Source organism: Neomonachus schauinslandi, chromosome 1 (genome assembly GCF_002201575.2).
Source record: "Neomonachus schauinslandi chromosome 1, ASM220157v2, whole genome shotgun sequence".
Lineage (NCBI taxonomy): Eukaryota > Metazoa > Chordata > Mammalia > Carnivora > Phocidae > Neomonachus > Neomonachus schauinslandi.
In genome coordinates, this window is record NC_058403.1 from 101,313,123 (window position 1) to 101,335,359 (window position 22,237).

The 22,237-nt window shown below is 37.5% G+C and overlaps 1 protein-coding gene across 1 annotated transcript; it reads right to left on the reverse strand.

Moving 5' to 3' along the window:
• Nucleotides 1–344: 344 nt before the first annotated feature.
• ARL14 (ADP ribosylation factor like GTPase 14) lies at nt 345–923 on the reverse strand. The gene has a single exon (XM_021702660.1). It carries the CDS (start codon nt 921–923, stop codon nt 345–347), a length of 579 nt encoding a protein of 192 aa, XP_021558335.1.
• Between the last annotated feature and the right edge of the window lie 21,314 nt (nt 924–22,237).

A 22,237-nucleotide genomic window follows, 5' to 3' on the forward strand; every position in this document is an offset into this window, starting at 1 on the left:
ACCATCTGAAAGAATTCTGACCCTATTAGCAGTTTACTTAAATTTTGTTCTAGTAGTCATATAAATACAATAAAGCAATAATTTATTTGGTCCCAAACACAATTATTCTTATTTATCCAACATGCACAAAATTGTAAGATTTTATTCTCAACTATCATTACCACATAGTTTACTAAAGTGCCTGGCCAAAAATAATATTTTCTAGATATTATTCTAAGTTTTTAGCTGAATTTAGGTGAGATAACCTTTTAGGAAAAGTTTGCTAACTCGGCAACTTGCTTTTCTCACTTGGCATAGGAAAAAAATTACCCTTTCAATTTCACCAATATGTCACTGCTTGGACCTCAGTTCTGCTTAAAGAATGCTAAAGTGTCTCCTCTTGATTTCATGTGGCTTTTCACAAATCCAGTCAATTTCCTGAACCCCTCCATCAGTCCATCCCCGGTGATGGCACAGCAGGGCTGCACATACCAGTTCCGGTCACTGCAGAGCTTCTTCACTCTGAACATTCTGGTGATGTCCTCGGCAGTCAGAGCTCCAGGTACATCCTGTTTGTTGGCTAACAGGACAACAGGCACATTTTTAATGTGTTCATTCTTCAAAATGTGCTTCAGCTCTCTCCTGGAGTCTTCCAGTCGCTGCTTGTCCGTACTATCCACAACATACATCAGCCCATCGGTGTTCTCACAGTAATACTCCCACACGGTTCTCATTTTTTCCTGTCCTCCAACATCCCAGACTGTGAGTGAAAGACTCTTTTCCAACTCGATCATCTCCACGTTGAAACCTATTGTTGGGATGGTCGTAATATCCTTAGCAAGCTTTAATTTGTAAAGGAGGGTAGACTTCCCAGCTGAGTCAAGTCCCAAAAGAAGAATCCGGGCTTGCTTGGTTTCGGGGTTTTTAGAACTCAGTAGACCCATTTTAGGGTTTTTTTTTTTTTCTTCTTCTCCCTTCAAAGACCTTTTCTTTTGGCCAGGGAGAATGTTTACTCTCCAGGTTTCACATGAAAATAATAAAAGGAAAGAAGATAGCAAATGCTTCGTGTCGTTTTAAGACTGGGAACTTGTGTGCATTTATGTAGCAGCTTATTGACCTCATTATAGGCAAACAACGTTTTATTTGCATTCCCAGCCAATCGTAAGGAATCTGGTATGAGTAAGCAGCCAATGTTATAATTGCTCAAAGGGGAAATTCTTTGAGTGAGTAGGATGTAGGAGGGGTTGGCTGCGTGATACCATAGCTTGTTCTCTTCCAGATGTTGGAAATTTAGAGGTAACCAGAGGTTTATGGGAACATGGTTCGGTAGTAGAATAAAAACTTAACAAGTGTTTTATAGAACTTCTCTAGTTATTTGAACATTTCTCTTATCCCAGTTGTAAATGAGTAACCAGGCTTCTGAAGTCATGAAGAGAGAGTTTATCTCACAGTGCCGTAAGTATGTTTAGTACTTCCCCTTGTCCAGATCACTCAGTAGGATACTTTAAACCACCCAAGGTTATGTGAACCTTACTCCCATAATATACAGAAACACTTCTTTATTCTTCTAGAAAATTTATACTGTTCACAAGACCAAATATACAAGGATAGGAGGGGAGTTTGTAACACAAATACTTTTGAAATTAAGCAGTCTTATTAAAGGTGGAAAATTGAATATGTGTTTTTATCTCCTTTCCTCAAGACTCCACCAAAATGATGGTGAAGGAATAAAAAGAACATATAAACCCATAACAAGAGCAGGAGAATCCATCAGAGGGTGAGAGATTTCAACAAAATTCTGCAAGGTGGGGCGCCTGGGTGGCTCAGTTGGTTAAGCGACTGCCTTCGGCTCAGGTCATGATCCTGGAGTCCCTGGATCGAGTCCCGCATCGGGCTCCCTGCTCGGCAGGGAGTCTGCTTCTCCCTCTGACCCTCCTCCCTCTCATGCTCTCTGTCTCTCATTCTCTCTCTCTCAAATAAATAAATAAAATCTTAAAAAAAAAAAATTCTGCAAGGTGGAATATAGATGGAAGATGAGTGGTGGTAACAAAATTCAACTGAGTAAATTTGAAGATCTGATTGGCTTTATTAAGTGATTCATGAATTGGGCAGCATCCCATCTAGCAAGTAAAGGGGAGTTTCAAGAAGTTGTATGAAATGGAAGCTTTCTATAGAAAGGAGGATGGGGTAGGAGATGGGCAAAATGGGTATAGGGAATGGGAGATACAGGCTTCCTATTATGGAATGAATAAGTTACGGGAATAAAAGGCACAGCATAAAGAATATAGTCAATGATATTGCAGTAGCATTGTATGATGATAGATGGTAGCCACACTTGTGGTGAGCATAGTATAATGGATAGAATTGTTGATTCACTATGTTGTACACCTGAAACTCATATAACATTGTGTGTTAACTATATTTCATTAAAAAAATAAAAAGAAAGGAGAATGGGGCAAGAAAGTTACTAGCAAAAGAAAAGAAAGGATTGTTTCAGGCAAAGTCACCCTCCCTTAGGGAGAAGGGCAGGGGACCTTTTTAGATGGATTACTTCATCTTCCTTTTTTGGGGAATAGAGAGGGCCCATGTGACAAATTATATCATTGGTGCTGCTCAGAAAATTTCTGATTGACAGGTTAAGTTCTATTTCTGGGGGAGGTTGAATCTGCAGTTAGGTTAGGTTTTAAGCCCCAGTTTGGTGACTCAGCCTGGCCCAAGTGATGCCATTTTGAGCCTATGGTTTTCTTTTTAACAGTGGTAACTGATGCAGCAGGATAAAGCCAAAGCTTGGAGTCTTGATGCACAGGATACAGATGGAAGGGATGAAATGAGGGACTAAAAATAGAGGGGATTAAACGTCCAAATAAAGACCCCCAAGATAGATAAATAAATAAAACCACACACACTTCTGCTGACTGACCATTCAGCAACAAGATGTTATTCCAGGAAAAAAAAATTTAAAGAAATTGAATGATATCAGAAAAAAGATCTCCAGGTTTGGAGAGTTGGGAGTTTCCACATCATAATGCCTAACTCAACATTTAATTAACTTTATCCAACCTGACAGTTGGCAAACATTGCTCATGTACACAGAATGCCCAATCAGCTTTTCAATGCACAGAGGTTCCCATACTTAATACATGGCGTGCCTTCAATATAATGAGAGAAAGACCAAGATAAAAATAAGGCTTTATAGAAGCTTAAACAGGGGTAATGCAGGGAACAAAAGAAAATTTTCAATAAGTTTTAAATATTTCCATAGAGATTTGAAAAGGTATTGCATCCATAAAACAAGACAAAGATGCTATTCAAAAGGCTACTCAAAAAACAAAATAGAACTTTTGAAAAATAAATACATGATTTCCAAAATTTGAACAGATCAATAATAAGTTGGAAGAAAATCTTTCGGAAAATAGAAGATAGAAAATATAAAAAAGAAAGAGATGTAGAGGATCAATCCAGACATTTTATTTATTTATTTTTAAAGATTTTATTTATTTGAGAGAGAGGGCATGCAGGGGGTGGAGCAGAGGGGGAGGGGGAGGGATATATCCCTACCCCCTCCCCTCTGGTAACCATCTCTATGTTCTCTATAGTTAAGAGTCTGTTTCCTAGGGGGACCCTCCTACACTGTTGGTGGGAATGCAAGCTGGTGCAGCCACTCTGGAAAACAGTATGGAGGTTCCTCAAAAAGTTGAAAATAGAGCTACCATACGATCCAGCAGTTGCACTACTGGATATTTACCCCAAAGATACAAATGTAGTGATCCGAAGGGACACATGCACCCCAATGTCCACAGTAGCCAAACTATGGAAAGAGCCTAGATGTCCATCAACAGATGAATGGATAAAGAAGATGTGCTATATATACACATGGAATATTATGCAGCCATCAAAAAATGAAATCTTGCCATTTGCAATGACGTGGATGGAACTAGAGGGTATTATGCTAAGTGAAATAAATCTGTCAGAGAAAGGCAAGTATCATGATCTCACTGATATGAGGAATTTGAGGAACAAGACAGAGGATCATAGGGGAAGAGAGGGAAAAATGAAGACAAAACAGGAGAGGGAGACAAACCATAAAAGACTCTTAATCTCAGGAAACAAAGTGAGGGTTGCTGGAGTGGAGGGGGGTGAGAGGGATGGGGTGGCTGGGTGATGGTAAGTGCTGTGAATTGTGTAAGACTGATGAATCACAGACCTGTACCCCTGAAACAAATAATACATTATATGTTAATTAAAAAAAAATTTAAAAGAGTCTGTTTAATTTGTCTCTCTTTTTTCCCCTCCTTTTCTCCTTTGTTTTGTTTCTTAAATTCCACATATGAGTGAAATCATATGGTATTTGTCTTTCTCTGACTGACTTATTTCCCTTAGCATTATACTCTCTAGCTCCATCCATGTCTTTGCAAATAGCAAGATTTCATTCTTTTTTATGGCTGAATAATATTCCTGTGTGTGTGTGTGTGTGTGTGTGTGTGTGTGTGTATCACATCTTCTTTTTCCATTCACCAATTGATGGACACTTGGGCTGCATCCATATCTTGGCTATTATAAATAATGCTGTTATAAATATAGGGGTGCATGTATCCCTTTGCATTAGTGGGGTTTTCTTGGGGGGGGGCAGCAAAGCAAGGTTTATTGAGCAATGGTAAAGTGATAGTACAAAGCTCCCAAGGAGGGAGGGGACCCAAGAGGGTTGCCATTGAAGTTTCTAAGTCTAGGGGGTTTTATGGGCTTGTTGAGCTGTTTTAATCTGATTAACCCTCCCTGCACCTGTCATTCAATCAGGTATTTGTCTATCATATGGGAAAGGGTGGAGGACTCCTTCCAGGGTGGTGTAAAATCCTTTTAAGGGTGGCTTCCTCTTAGGGCAGGGGCCCCTTGTCCCTGCCTGCGTGCCTGCCTTCCAACTATCCATCATTCTCCCCTCTGAAGAGGTAATGATAACTGCTGTTAGGGAAGAAGGGCAACGACTGATCATAGCTACTTCTTGCTGGTTTTTCATAGCTACTTCTTGCTTTTCTTTTTCAAGAGTACATTGGCTATTTTGGATATTTTTTGGTTCCATACAAATTTTAAGATTGTTTGTTCTAGTTCTGTGAAAAATGCTGCTGGTATTTTGATAGGGATTGCATTAAATGTATAGATTGCTTTGGGTAGTATAGACATTTTAACAGTATTTGTTCTTCCAATCCATGAGCATGGAATGTCTTTCCATTTCTTTGTGTCATCTTCAATTGCTTTCATCGGTGTTTTACAGTTTTCAGAGTACAGGTCTTCCACCTCTTTGGTAAAGTTTATTCCTGGGTATCTTACAGTTTTTGGTGAAATTATAAGTGGATTGTTTTCTTAATTTATCTTTCTGATGTTTCATTATTGGTGTATAGAAATGCAACAGATTTCTGTACATTGATTTTTGTATCCTGAGACCTTACTCAATTCATTTATCACTCTTGTAGTTTTTTTGGTGCAGTCTTTAGGGTCCAGATGATAGTTTTTGATAAAAAATTCCAAAGGGAACTTTTGCGTAAGCAGATAAAAGGAATGTTGGGATAAAAAAGGGAAATGTTATCAGACTTAAAGTGACAAGCTATTTAAAAGTCAGGACCCCAAGTTAGGGCAGCCCCTCAAGATTTCCCAGGCCCTGTTCTATTGCTCCAGGGTTGGCTTTCCAGGAAGGCCACCAAGGTCAGATGAGACAAAATTATTTTCTTTCTTTTTTTTTTTTTAAAGATTTTATTTATTTATTTGACAGAGAGAGACACAGCGAGAGAGGGAACACAAGCAGGGGGAGTGGGAGAGGGAGAAGCAGGCTCCCCGCAGAGCAGGGAGCCCGATGTGGGACTCGATCCCAGGACCCTGGGATCATGACCTGAGCCGAAGGCAGATGCTCAACCAACTGAGCCACCCAGGCGCCCGAGACAAAATTATTTTCATTAGACTTTGCTTTCCACTGATAGCCCTCTTACCTCAAATAATGCAACCTCGGGCAAACAGCTGGTTTAAGGACATAGCTAAAATTAACTCCAGAATGAGAAATGTCAGGGTACAGATTAAATACTGTAGAAGCACATCAGAGTATTTAAGCTGGGTACAGGCTTGAAGCGTTATACTATCTAAATTTAATTAGTTTAGCACAGACTGAAATCAGACAGACCTGGCTTCCGGTCAGAGTCACAACTGTACCTTTTTTTTTTTTCTGTATAAATCTGAGCACGTTACTTCTCACCTTAATTTCTTCATCTGTAAATTGGAAAATAATATTATCTACCTCTCAGGGTTATCTTAAGTAATAAATGAGTTATAAGACAGCCTAGTACGCCTAGTACATGACACATGGTACACACTCATTAAATGGTAACTGTTATTATTTTATTACTGATCAAAAGGATAGCACATAGGTTTATATTTGCTGGCCAAATGAGATTTATAGTTAATAACTTTTTTGAGAGGGAGTATAAAATTGTATCTTGGCTCTGTGAGAAAGCGTACTGTGCTCCATTACAAATGTCTGTGGGATGGTTAATCTTATGTGTCAACTTGACTGAGCTAAGGGGTGCCTAGAAAGCTGGCAAAACATTACTCTTGGTGTGTTTGTAAAAGTATTTCTGGACGAGATTGGCATTTGAATCCATAAACTGAGTAAAGAAGGTGATCCTCAACCAACCATTGGCCATCATCCAACCCTCTGAAGGCCTGATAGAAGAAAAATTCGAGGGAAAGGTGAATTTGTTCTCTGTGTGATAGGGGACGTCCATCTTCTCTGGCCCTCAGGCATCAGTCCTCCTGGTTCTCAGGCCTTCCGACTCAGAGTGGGACTTCCACCATTGGCTCCCATGGTTCTCCAGCCTTTGGGTTTGGACTGGACTTATACTCCCTGCTTTCCTGGGCCTCCAGCCTGCAGACTGCAGATCATGGGACTTATCCTCTACCACACGAGTCAGTTTCTCATAATAACTCTCTTTCTACATATCCCTATCTATATGTGTTCATTTCTCTGCAGAACCCTGACTAATACAGACTATTATGAGTGTAAGAGGGGCATAGTATCCTATTTATCATTCTCGGTTGCTGCTATCAGACACAACAACTGCAATCCCTTATCCCCATAGTTGAGGCCACTTGATCCTCTTTTACTTTTTTAAAGATTTATTTATTTGAGGGAAAGAGAGGGCATGAGTTGGGCAGAGGGGCAGAGGGAGAGGGTGAGGAATAAGCAGATCCCCCCGCTGAGTGGGGAGCCCACCGTGGGGCTCAATTCCAGGACCCCAAGATCATGACCTGAGCCGAAGTCAAGCCGCTTAACCAACTGAGCCACTCAGGCGCTCCCACTTGATTCTCTTTTAGAATCTAATTGTCTCGATCCCTATCTGAGACATCAAGTGCTTAAGCAGCTCTAATCCTCCTTTCTAACACCCAGCATAGAGTTTTCCTAACCACTAACTTAGTCATAACATGGTATCTTAATTTTAACAACTAAACAATTACCTTTTTAAATTTTATTTGTATTTTTATTCTTTGCCTTTTTAAATAAGCCCTAGTCCCAGCTGTTAAACTCAAGTCTGGTAACTCAGTTTCTTGCTTCCCTTCCTAAAATAGGTACCCTGACTCACATTTGCCATACTCTTTCCTAAGCTAGCATCCTTAACGCTTGAAATCTAACTTTCTGGAAAAAGCCCTTTTTAACCATTGAAAACATCTTTGTTGTTGAGTATAGGCTTCTCATTACTGCCCACTCCATATCATCAGTTTTCTATCCAACTACATTTTGGGACATCTTGCTTCACCAACCCTTTACCGAATACTTGCCAAGTCAAAAAGATACACCCAAGTGTTCATGAAAATATTTATAGAAATCTCAGTATGAAATGTAAATACCCAAAAGTAAGGAAGACCTACCTCAAGTTCACAGATTATATGATGTGGCTTTCTCTTGAATTCAGTATGGAAAATTTTTATTTTTTTAATTTCATGGGTTTACAGAAATCAAATATATTTATTCAGAAAACATCCTTTTGCCAGCAATTAGACAAATATTTATTAATTGTCATGTGCCAAGCACTGTGCCAGGTATGAAGGGTAGTGGGCACAGAGGCTTCTAAGAAGCTTAGTGGAGCAATCTATGATTCAGTCCTAGGTCAAGGGAGCCTCCCCAGGGCAGCTGTATGGTGCTGAATCTAAGGCCCAGTGAGTCACGCTGGTTGGCAACAAAGAATAACCCATTATCCTCCAGGAAGATTTGGGCCTTTCTTGGAGAGCCCAGATTGCGGGGGCCCATCATGGAAACCACAGCTTTCTCTTCCATCAAAGTATTCCTTCTATGGAGTGCTGCTTCCCTAAGGGTTTGGGCAGAAAGGGCCTGGGACAAATCTTCATACCTTCTCTATTTCAGCTACACAGGATGACAGTCAACTCACAGTGGACAGGTGTCATGAGCATGAAATGAAACTGTTCTTGAGCTACCAAGATTCTAAGTTTGTTTATTACTGTTGCACAGCCTCGCTTGCTGGTTGATACAAGGAGACGGTAAATAAAGAATGTCCCCAAACCATATAATACTGTGTAGCACCAAAAAATAAGTGTCCATATACTTACAGGAAAAGCTTGCTAAAAGGTATTAAGGGGAAAAAACAAATTCTAAAATAGTACAGTTGGTATAATATCACTTATGTTAACCCTGCCCCACAAAATAACAGACTACATGTTTCTCAGATATATGCATGTCAGTGCATAGAAAATAATTCAGAAAGATACACATAAAACCAATGAGTTTATCCTCCTCTGGAGCAGGCCTGGTTAAAAGATTTTTGTTTTATCTTATTTAAAATTTTTTTTAATTTAAAAAAATGTGAAACATCACAATATGAAAGATTTTATAATATATATGTGCATTTTAAAGAAGAACAGAAGTAAAAATTTAAAGGGTCATAATGTCTCTCCCACCCAGCTAGGGAAATAGAACATCACCAATATCATTGAAGACCTCTGCATGCCCCTAAATGATTACATTTCTCTCCTTCCCCAGAGAAATAACCTTTAACCTGAAATAATGTTACTCATTCCTTGCTTTTGGTTTTAGTCTTTAGTTTCTATAGAAAATAATATATAAGTAATATATAATAAGTAGTATTTATTATGTACTTCTAAGTAATATTACTTAAGTAATATTTACTGAATAAAAAGATCTAAGTAATATATTACTAATATGTAAGAAAAACATATATAACTAAATAGTATATTATTTACTTTATTTTCTACTTCATTAATTTCTGCTTTTATCTTTATTATTTTCCACACCCTACTTTCTCTGCTTTGTCTCCTGTTGCTTTTGTTGTTTGTTTGTTTATAATAATAGCTTATCGTGAATTCTCATTTATTCTCAGTCTCATTAATTATCAGTTTTTTCTTTTCCATATAAGCATTAAGTCTGTAAATTTTCCCAAAGTATCATTTTATCTGCATGCCACACATTTTTTTACTCATTGTTTTTTTTTATTTTAAGTATTTTCTAATTTCCATTACACATTTTTCCTTTGATCCATCAATTATTTAGAAGTATTTTTTCTAACTTTGCACAGTATAGCAGTTTTAAATTCTTCTTAAAATTTATTTTTAACTTAATTTCACTGTGGTCAAAAATACTGATTCTTGGACATTTATTGAGATGCTTTATGTCCTAGTATGTAGTCACTTTTTGTAAATGTTCCACATATGTTTGAAAAATATGTGTATTCTTTAGTATTTAAGTACACTATTCTGTATCTCTTAGGCCAAGTTTGGTCATTGTTCATTCAGACCTTGTCTGCTTGATTTATTGACCAAAGAGGGAGGAATGGTAAAATCTTGCCAACTAACGGTGATATGTTCATTTCTTCTCGTACCTTTGATAATTTTTGCATCCTATATGCTGAAGCAATTATATTAAGTACTGACAAGTTTAGAATTGTCAGATCTTGCTGGTAGATTGACCTTTTTCTCAATAGCAATGACCCATTTGATCTCTAGTAGTATTTTTTTCTCGAGTTGGCCTGTTTCTAATATAACCACCTCAATTTCCTTTTGGTTAGTGTTTGCTTGTCCTACCTTTCAACCTTTCTGTGTTCTTATGGTGAGATATATTTCTTGTTAATAATATAGAGTCAAACTTTTTTTCAAATTCTGTTTGACTTTCTTAGTCTACATCTGGAGAATATAGTTTCTTGACATTGTATTTATCATTTTGTTTTATATTTTCTGTTTCTTCAGTGTTTTCGCCCTTATCTTTGTTTCAGTTGACTATAATTTTTCTTCCCTTCCTTTTTTTCACCTCCACTGATTTGGAAATTACAGAATCTAATTCAACCATGGTAGGCAGCATTCATAGAGCCTCCAAAATTCCCATCCTGTGGCTTATAATTCCCTTTCTATGATTGTAGATGTGCCTGTTAATGTGATGGAGGTTACTCCCCTCATTAAATTATATGACAAAGGTGAAGACATTTTTAAGATATTAAGGTCTCATGTTGGTTGACTTTGAGTTGATCAAAAGGGAGATTATCCTGGGTAGGCTTGGCCTAATCAGGAGAACCTTAAAAGGGACTGGGCCCTTCCTGAAAAGGGAAATTTGAAGCATTAGATTTGTCCTCCTGGCCTGGAAGAAAGCAGTCATGTTGTTAATGGCCTGTGAAGAGGGGTAGCCTCTAGTAACTGAGCCCTCAGTCCTACAACTGAGCCTTCAGTCCTACAGCGGAAACTGAATTCCGCTAATAACCTGAATGAGCTTAGAAGAGGACCCAGACCTCCAGATGAGAATCCCAGCCTGGTCAGCAGTCCTTGTGAGACCCTGAGCAGAGGATTTAGCTATGCCATGCCTGGACTTCTGACCCACAGACCCACAGAAACTGTGAAATAGAAATGTATGTTACTTTAAGCTGCTTAATTTATGGGAATTTGCTATGTAGCAATAGAAAATGAATATAATTGCCTTAGAAATCTTAACATTCATATTTAACTTAAAGTCTGAAGATAATGTTTAGGAAAATACAAGGACCTTAGAGTGTTTTAACTCCTTTTTACCACTCTTTCATTATACATTCTATTGTTGTCTGTGTTTATCTAGCTTCACTTATTTAACCCTCAAAGTAAACATTTTCATCGTTGGTTTATTCAGTAAATGCTTGCTTAGATTTATCCACAAGTTTATGTTCTTTTCTCACCATTTCTTCTTATACTCAGACTTTCTCTAGTGTTTATTTACCCTCATCGTGAAGTACAGTCTCCAGATCTTTAAAAAAGGGTTTGCTGTAATAAAAGCTCTTAATTTTTTTAGTCAGAAAATAACTGTATTTTAACCTCATGTTTGAAAGATTATTTTGCTGGATAATAGAATAGTGTGACATTTATCTTCTCTCAGTACATTAAATGTACCATTCCACCGTCTTCTGGCTTCCTTTGTTGCTGTGGCAAAATCTCCTGTCAGTTTAAATATAGTTCCTTAATAGATACATTGTCTCTTTCTCTGAATGCTTCTAATATAGTCTCCTGACTTTTAGCATTCTGAAATTTCACTATAATGTGTCTAGGTGATTTCTTTTTATTTATTCTGTTTGCAGTTCTGTTTTCTGAATCTGTATGTTGGTGTTTCCCATCACCGGGTACAAAGAAGAAATTCTCTCCTCAGAATTCAAGAAATTTTCAGCCATTATCTCTTTAAATAGTATTATTTCTCCCTTCATCTTTGTTATCACCTCCTGGAACTCCAGTTAAATATATGTTGGAGTTTTACCTCTGTGTCCTCCATATCTCTTAATATTTCTTTTATAATTTCATCCTCTTTGTCATCTTTTTCTGAATTTGTTATAATTTCCTCTTATTCATCATGAATTGTCTCTTCAACTATGCTTTATCTACACCTGAATTTCTAATTTTAATTATTACATTTTTAATATGTAGGACTTCTGTTGGTTCTTTTTCAAGCCTGTGTGGTCAACTCTGACAATTTATAGTTTGGCATTCTTCCAATAATCTTTTTTTTTTTAATTATTTATTTATTTATTTGAGAGAGAGAGAGAGAGAGAGAAACAGCATGAGAGGGGATAGGGTCAGAGGGAGAAGCAGGCTCCCCGCTGAGCCGGGAGCCCGATGTGGGACTCGATCCCAGGACTCCGGGATCATGACCTGAGCCAAAGGCAGTCACTTAACCAACTGAGCCACCCAGGCGCCCCTTCCAATAATCTTTTAAAATTTTTCTTTAAATATATTAAACATGCTTATATTTTATTCTGTACCAGATCATTCCATTATTTGGAGATTTTAATGTCTCACTCTGCAGTGTGTTAGTTCTGCTACTTCCTCGTATATCTTGAAAATGTGTATGTAGGGTTGAATTTAATGACCAATCTCTTGAAGAGGATTTGGATTTATTTCCTCTAGCTATTGGTGCAATGGTTAATATGAATTTGGGTTCTAAACACATGTTAAAGTAGACTTACAATTAAGCCTTTTTCCTCTTTGTACAGCTCTGCTCAGAGCCCAGATAAGATTGGCAAATATAGGGGTGCCTGGGTGGTTCAGTTGGTTAAGCGTCTGACTCATGATTTTGGCTCAGGTCATGATCTCAGGGTCATGAGATCGAGCCCCATTTGGGGCTCAGCATGGAGCCTGCTTAAGATTCTCTCTCTCCCTCTGCCCCTCCCCACTGCCACTGCACCCTGCTCTCTCTCTAAAAAACAAAAACATAAAAAGATTGGCATATATCACCATTAATGCCCTCTGATGGGTGGAATTTTTCTAGTTCAGCCACTGAGTCATCCTTGAAGTTCTAGTTCATTCTAGTTCCCACCTTGGTTGGGGCCCAGGCTTCATCTACAGCCCTGGTACAATGAACCCATTAAAACTTCGTCTGGTGGCCAGTAGGGATCACATAAACACTCAGGGCTTCCTAACTCTACAGATTGTCGTTTTCTCCTTTTTTCCTGACCTCTGAAAAATTCCCTTAATTTCTCACTGGCTCAGCCTCAGACAAACATACGAAAAATATTTATTGGGTTTTTGTTTGTTTGCTCTAATATTTTTTACTGCATTTTTACATGTGCTATACTGGGAAGAGTTTTACTTAACACCTACTTCATTATATTACCAGAAATTAAATTTTCAGTTAAATTTTATTTTAGAACTTTAGTTAAAAATACATTTAAAATATAATAAAATATTAGAAGAAAATATTGAAGAAGGTGTTAATAACTTATAGATGGCCTTCTTAAGCTAAAACTGCAAAAAATTGTAAATCCTATAAAGAATTAATATTGATTAATATATTTAACTGTGTAAGAATTTAAAATTTTTGTACGAAAACATCTTAAACAAAATCAAAAGACCAAAAGAAGCTAAAAGAAAATATTAACAATGTATGATGAAAGATCCATATATATAATATATAATTAACTCATACAAGTCAATAAAGAAGACATACAGAATCAATTAGAAAATAAGCAATGGATATGAACAGATAATTCAGAGAGGAGGATACACAGATGCCTAAAAATTATGTAAAATTATGCTGAATGTGACTGGTCATCAGAGAAATGCATATTAAACTTGTAAGATACCATTTTTCACCCATCAGATGACACTTTAAAAGATTGATAATATGTTAGACACATTCAATATCAGTGGGAGTACAAATTGATACAGGTTTGTTGGAGGGTAGTTTGGCAATATATCTGTCAAAATTTAAAATATAATATTTCAGGGAATTTTGATTCAGTGGTTAGAGCATATACTCATCCTCCTGCCAAAACCTCAGTAATTAATTGTTGTTGTTGTTGTTTTTATATAAGTCAGTGAGTAAAAAAGTTCTGAACTTCAGGAGACAGCAGAAAATTTTTTCGGAATGTCACTTTATTTTTTTTTTTCTCAAGATAACATTAAGTGTTCAGGTAGTACCCACTCTGGTTTCTCACCACTCAGGTGGTAAGGTTTTCCTTATTAACTGTTGAACTGTGTCCATGGAGCAGATAGATTCAAATCTTGATTCAAATCTTTATCACCTTGGCTATGACTTGGTGACTCATTCTCTTGAAATGACTCACTTACCCCCCTTTGAACAAGTGATAGACAGTAATGACATCCAACATTTCCTTCCTCATTTGGAGTACTGAAGGCAGCTTCCTCTATTCATTAGCGGAAGTATTACAAAGTAGGAGGCATGCAGAAATCCTTAAGATACAATGCAAATGTATGGGAAAGGACTTAGAAGAACGCTTTCCATACTGCTATGCAATGGAGGAAGACTGCCACGGTATGTTAAAGGGATGTTAAAGGACATCATACAGTCTGTCTGTGGTCACATAATTTACATAAATTATACCCTTGGACTGGAACAGCCTAAGTCGTTCTGTGCCATTTCACCCTAGTACAGTTTAGTAAGTCGATTTGGTTTACAAGTAATTACAAGTAATTGTATGGCAAATGGCCAAGAAAGTCTCTTCCTCAGGATTGTCTCTAGCATCTACATATACCTTTAAGCCAGCAAGCAATCCTCTAAAAATCTATCATAAAAAAACATTTGCAGATGTATCCTAAGAAGTTGATGTTCATTGCCTCATTGTTTATGACAGTGAAAAACTGCCAACAGCCTATATGATCATCAATAGAGAAAAGATTAAATATATTTTAAATGCATTTTGGTTTGTCTGTACTATGGAATACTTTGCAGCAACTAAAAAAAGAATGAGGGACATGTATGTATAGTGACATAAAAGGACATCATGTTATTAAGTGAAAAAAAAAAGCAAGTTGCAAAACAGTATACAACAGCATAAAATCATTTAGACTAAATATATGTATTAATATATTATACCTATTAGCATTGATATATTAACAAACACACATATGTATCTATTTTATTTTATTTTTATTTAAATTCAATTAATTAACATATAGTGTATTACTAGTTTCAGAGGTAGAATTTAATGATTTCATCAGTTGCATAAAACATCTGGTGCTCATTAAATCAAGTGCCCTCCTTAATACCTATCACCCAGTTACTCCATCCACCCACCCACCTCCCCTCCAGCAACCCACAGTTTGTTTCCTATAAAGAGCCTCTTATGGTTTGTCTCCCTCTCTGATTTTGTCTTATTTTATTTTTCCGGCCCTTCCCCTATGATCCTCTGTTTTGTTTCTTAAATTCCACATATGAGTGAAATCATATGAAAATTGTCTTTCTCTGATTGATTTATTTTGCTTAGCATAATACCATCTAGTTCCGGGCGCCTGGGTGGCTCAGTTGGTTAAGCGACTGCCTTCGGCTCAGGTCATGATCCTGGAGTCCCGGGATCGAGTCCCGCATCGGGCTCCCTGCTCCGCGGGGAGCCTGCTTCTCCCTCTGACCCTCCCGCCTCTCATGTGCTCTCTGTCTCTCTCATTCTCTATGTCTCAGATAAATAAAATCTTAAAAAAAAAAAAATACCATCTAGTTCCATCCACGTCGTTGCAAATGGTAAATGTCTATTTTAGTAGATACACATTGCATATATTTAAAAATGCATGGGAAAAGGTTTAGAAAGTTATTCCCACAGTACTACCCAATGGAGGGGATTGCCATGGAGTGGTAAGAGGTGTTTAAATTTTCTTTGTATTATTTTACCATGTTATACTGAGGATATCTTCATGTAGTACTTGGGTAATTAAACAATTGTTTAAAAGAATTTGTTTTTATAAAGAAAGGAGAGGTTGGTTAAGATTAAAGGGGCTAGAGGAGGATGCTTGACTTGTGTCTAGGCCAGAAGAGAAAAGAGGTAAGAGAAAGCCTGAAGTAAGGATCTGATGGCAGAACTTGTAGGATTCATGAATTCATTTTGTTTCATTTCAGAAACTTTTATTATGCACCTATTACATGGTAGGCATTGGGTAAGGAATATTGATATTTTGATACTGACCAATGTATTTTTCATTTTCTGTATTTTGCTTTTGCTCTGACCTTTTCCTCAACTTCAGGCAGCAGAGGGTAGATGCTTCTATGGCTTTGGAGAAAGAAGGTCACAAACAGACAACACAACAAAAGAGTCCACTTGAGTTTCAAACTAGACTTTAAAAATTCCTGGCACAAACAATAGCCTAAAAAAGAAAGGGTTTGGGGCTTAAAAGCTAAAATGAATGCCATAAATACTTCATTTTGGAAGGATACATGTTATCAGAATAGTTTTCCTTCCTGTATTAGTCTGCTAGGGCTGCCATAACAGAATGCCATGGACTGGGTGGCTTAAACAACAGAAATCTTGTTTTCTCACAGTTCTGGAAGCTGGACATCCAAGATCAAAGTGCTGGCAGGGTTGGTTTCTGATGAGTCCTCTCTTCCTGGTTTACAGACTGATACCTTCTCTGTGTCTCCTCACATTGCCTTTCTTCTGTGCTTGCACCTTCCTTGTGCCTCTTCCTCTTCTAATATGGACACCAATCTTATTGGATTAGGGCCCAGATACAGTCACATTGGGGATTAGAGCTTTAACAGATTAAATTGGGGTGAAGGCTGAGGCAGCACATAATTCAGTCCCTAACACTTCCTTAAACTTGTTAGATAAGCTCTGTCCAAAACAAATATAATGTAATCAAAATTTTTCTAGTAGCCACATTTTTTAAAAAGTAAATAGAAACAAGTGAAATTAATTGTAACACTATCTTTCATTTAATTCAGCATATCCAAAATATTATCATTTCAATGTGTAAACTATAAGGAGATATTTTATGATCTTTTCTTCATACTGAGTCTTTGAAATTGGTGTGCATTTTCACTTTCAGTACATCTCATTTTGGACTAGCCACATTTCAAGAGCTCAGCACATGTGACTAGTGGCTACTATATTGGACCATGTAGTGTTAGACAATTCTCTAAGCTGAAGAGAGAGGTCAAATAAAAGAGCAAGAGAGAGAGTCTCCAAGATATGGCTGAGGTCCCAAGAGGAACTGAGGGGGAGTCACGATGACTGACAGAATTCCCAGGTAAATTTTGGGAATCTGAGAGCAGAGGGATCTGTGTTCACTTCTTAGGTGGGGCCAGGGTAAACAGGAAAGGGTAGAAGTGGCAACCAGATGTGTCTAACACAGTTCCCACCCCCAAGTCTTCCACAGCCCCTAGAGACTCCAGAATGGCACAGGAGAGCATCCAACAATTTCCCAATCCCTAAGAGGGGTGAGGACATGGCTCTGGGAGAGTCCTCACAGTCAGGGAGCTACCGGTTTCCAGAATCAAAGATGATAGGCATGTCGTAGACATAGCTATGTATGCCAGTCTGGAGGGCATCGGTGGCCAAGAACCCAACACTTCACCCCATGTCCGTAGACATAAATGCCACTCTGGGGACAGAGAAAGGAAAGGGGAAATTCTGAATTCATGAAGTTTACCAGAAATGATGAAAGAAACCGGAAATAAGCTTATCTGCAATCTACTGAACTGTATTTCTGCTATCAAGCAGAATGGAAGCTTGAAATAGAAATTTAAGTTCAATTGTAAGTTTTTAAGTTCAGTTTTGTGAAATAAAACTGGTCTTAGCTACCCTAGGTAGGTCTAGCTACCCTAGGTAGGTCTAGCTACCCTAGACTCCGTGCAAAGAGAACAGTAACTACCAGGAGGGTCAAAGGGTTCCTCAAAGCGCAACCAATAGCTTTAAAGAAGGCCTCTGTCAAGACCCATGCCCAGCCCAGCAGAGGGAATGTTGGCCTAGGAGGAACGCTATGGCCAAGCTTTTGTGTACATAATTCATTTTGACCTGGCCCCCCCCCTTTTTTTTTTCCTTTCCACATCTATTTCTATTGACTTCTGGAATTGTCTCTTGCTTTTTGTGGGAGCTCCTGGGAAAACAAGGGATTAGCGGGCAACAATAGGCTATGAAACTGCTAGAATTTGGTAGAGATAGTATACAACAGAACACAGAGAATTTCTCTGTCTAGCTCTTCCTTGATTTGATTGGCTTTTCAATCTTACACTCCTAGTTCAAGATTCCTAGATTTGCGGCTGGTTTTCTCCCTGCACAGACCTTATGAACACCTTTTCCTAGGGCCAGACTCCTGGGGTACCAAATTCACGGAGGCACTCACTCTTTGGCCGCCCTTGAGAGTAGGCATCTTCTTAAATTTTGCATCCCAGGTGCTTCACTGCCTCACCCTAGCTGAGGCCCTGTCACTTTCTACTGCCTGGAAATCAAACAACTTCTAGTGCCTGGACTCTCCTGTATTCTGTCTTCGTGGGCTGCCTTGTTAACACCTTGGTGTTCCAGGTCTCTCCTAAACACCCAATCTCCTGGAACAATGAGAAAATTGCCACACAGCTGCAGGTCAATCCTGGGTATCATCCACTGGGTTGGATAAGTAGAAACTGCTGGGAGAGCTTTTTTTCCCCTTTTAAATTGTAGAACTTGGACTAGAAGAGACTTTAATAATCATGTAATTATATGTGCATGCTAATATTCAGGATTTTGAAACTTTTTGTTTGTTTTACACTGGAGATTCTCAGAAGTGCTATTAATGAAGGCATTTCTGTAACAGGTGGTTTAGAGAGGAAAAGTCATTCCCAGGACTGTCATCTGTTGGGAAGACAGTCAAATTCACATAACCAAGTCAGCCACAAAACTGGAGCTCCCAGCAGTCAGTGACAGAATAATCAGCATTGGTAATAAAAGAGTCATAGCTAGACCAATATGTAGTGGAACCATTTATGTTTCTGTGTTTGCATTCAAGCAAATATCTCCCTGTCTGTTAGGATTGGATGGGACCAAAAGTAATGTTAAAATAAATAATTCAAAGTTAAAATTATGAAATCTCCAGAGGACCATTTTGAAAGACACCAAAATGACGAAAGTCAAGTAGAGTATGTAATTCTATATCCAGGCTACATTAGAGACTGACATACTATTGCTCAGGGAGTCTAGCATAGCAGTTTTCCTCCAACACCAGCAACTGGGCTCTATATTTAGCTATGTAAGTTTCTCAATCCCAGGAAATCCATTCAAACATGACAGTAATGAGTGAGCAGTTTTTTAATACCTATCTACTCTGTATGTTGTGATCTAATAACATTCAGGACTTGCAACCTTCAAAGCATGTTGTAGTTACTTGATAAGAATATCCTTCACCATCCACCTACATCTACAAATATCATTATGACATTATATTGGTGAGGATCTGACACACAGACATTAGTGGCTCATCAAGAGAGCCAGGTTTGGACCCACTCATTCTGGATCCCCAGTCCAATGACTACTGCATATGGACAGCCTCACTCCCTCTGCCCAGAAATGAGTCAATTAACTAATCTGGTGACAGAAACATCATTTTACTAATTCAGTTTTTTCCTAATTCTATAAAGACTAAAGTCCATCACACTAGAGCCATCAAACAGAAATGCGTGAAGTTATGTTTATGTACACTTTAGATATGTATGTTTTTTCTTGGCTTCATAAATTTATTTCCACTTATTCCAGATTTCCCAAGAAATCTGACCTTATGTAAATATTTTTAAAGAGGTAATTTAATTAAATAAAACTAGTTGTAAAATATCATCCTAATTAACTTTAAGAAAACATCCTTAAAGGACAGTTCAGAGAAAAATCAGTTGCAAGGAGGACTGCCAATATTTCTCAAGTAATGAAATTATCTGTGTTCTGAATTTTCTAAAGTACTTCAGAGAAATTAGCGAATATCTCATCTGTAAAATTACCAATAAATCAACCTAAAGATTATTGCTCAGATTTTACCTATAAAACATACTAATGCTTCTGTTACTGGAGTTTTATTTTTCTGATCCTAAATGTACAGGATGACACAGCTTCTTAATTCTGCTGGTGTTTCATTTCCTTTGTAGCTATCAAAATTATTGTCAAATTATCATATGACCTAATATAAAATTTTAAATAAAGTTGGCATTTCATTTATAATGTGCTGGAGAGTCTGCTTATTAACTACAAATCCAAAACATCATGAAATCAAATATAAAATGCCGTGGTCTTATTTATTAGCCATACAGCAAAGATTTACTACCTTCTTTTAGCTGTATAGTTTTTCATCCAAATTAAAGACACATTCAGCTTAGTCATCATAAAGGTTAAAAGACGGAAGCTCCTCTTGCCAAGAGTGAGCATTAAAGTGAATTTTAAAATACCGATTTAAAAACAGGGATCTATGTTGAGATGGATCTGGCTAGAAGTCAAATACAGGAGGACTTCTGTTTCTGGAGGGAGCTGCAACTTCTCTCTCCATTTATTTAGCATCAAGTCTTACATTAATACAGAATTTAAAAGAGCAAACCAAAACAGTGGCAAGGAAGTCTGTTGTACATAAAATAGCCTTGCATCTCTCATTTTGAAATCAGTGCACAAATTAAAAAATGAAGAGCTACAGCAGCTTTTTATCAATTAACTCAAGGGCAAACACTTGAAGAGTAACCAGAAAAATAAGGTGAATCAAATCTGGGTGATAAATTGGAACTCTGGTTTGTTGTTGTTCTTTTTTTTTTTTTTTTTAAGGCACTTCTGTCACTGATTAGTTTGCAAAGTGAAGTGGGTTTTCTGCAATCATAGGTTCAGTGCAACTGTTAAATGTTATCATTCAAGGAGCAGAGTTTCTGTCCTAAAAATCCAAGACTGCTTCAGCTCTCCTTTGGCTGTATCTGCAGAAAGTCACTCTGTCACTCTGGCCAAGGAAATGAACATCTACATCTCATTTTGTTTTTCTGTAAAATGTTGGTCTCCCAGACTAGAAAAATGTATTCAATAATAATTATAAACGACTTTACAAGCCCAATGTACTAGTAGCATGTTAATAATAATGATTACAAATGAGGCTCCTTCAAAAGAAGCTTAGAGAAAAAAGGAAACTACTTTGGGGTTCACTTGGGAATGATTGGGACTCAGAAAGAAACTGGCTCCAATCTTGAGCAGCTAGGGATTCAGGAGAGAAAGTTTTTCTTTACCTCATTTCAGAAAGATACATGGGAAAAACAATATAAAGGGAATTATTTATGCCCTAATTAATGATGCCTTCTGATGCCAGTGCGTGTGTGTGTGTGTGTGTGTGTGTGTATGACTAAATTTTAGGTAAGATTATATTTTAAACTTTATTCGGAAAATTGCCTCTATTCTCTAAGTGACTTTGCTCTTTATGACCACATCAGGATATGAGAAATTAGTTCAGATAATTTCCTAAGAGGAATATCAATATTAATTAAGTCCAGTGAGAGAGCTCTACAAAATAGGTTGGGACGGGAGTAGCATGGACTTTGGAGTCGGACAGACCTGGGTGAGAAAACGGCTCTGCCATTTTGGACAAATCACTTAACCTCCTGGGTCTGTTTTCTTGCCTGTGAAACAATGAATAATACACCTCCCTCATTGGGCTGCTGTAAGGATTAAATGAGATTACATTTGAAAAGTACCTTATTCAGAGTCTGGCTGTCCATTAGTCACTTAAAAATGTTGACTGTTCTCTTTTAACTGCATACTGTACCTACATGAGCCTAAATGATCCCATTTGAGAGAATCCTGTCCAGCAGTTGATTGACATTTTCACAGAATTGAAGCAGATTAAGACTTCTATTACTACAAGCACTATTGATAACTCTTAAGGGACAATTGTCCTTTTCATGATAGATTCTAAGGTTCTGTTAGTACTTTCTGAATCTTACATGGGATACCCATTTTGTAAGTTTTCTAAAGCAGGATCTTTTGTATGTGTGTGTCTGTCTGTGTGTAAATATACATACATATAATACATACATATATGTTTAATATTCTTTTGTGGTAGAGAACCACTGACAGCCTGTGGAATACTTCCTCATTTTCAGAATTTCAGAGATGAGGAATCTGAGCTCTCAGCAGTCTAACAACGTTTCTTCACAGATGAGAAAACTGAGGCCCAGAGAGTTTGGGTAACTTGTCCAAAGTCACATAGTGCTAGAATTTTGAAAATTCTACCAATCCAGTATTCTTTTAGTGCCTTAATTAAAACTTAAAAGCAGTACAACATATTGCTGCTTTTTGAAAAAAAAAAAAGCTTCTGATCAGAGACTTTACATGTCTCCTTGGCAGAAATCATACGTTATCATTGTGTTCACACAGGGGTTAGCAGAATTCTTTGGAATAGTGAGTGCACACTACATATATTTCAAATGAATTAGTGGATTTTTCTTAAGGCTATAGTGCGTGTGACTTTTTCTTTTGGGGAGTATAGTTCAACAAAATTGGATTTTGCTGTGTATGATGGTTACAAATTATATTTATGA

Coding starts and splice junctions, on each gene's coding strand:
- ARL14 (XM_021702660.1), bottom strand. CDS start 923: ATGGGTCTACTGAGTTCTAAAAACCCCGAAACCAAGCAAGCCCGGATT.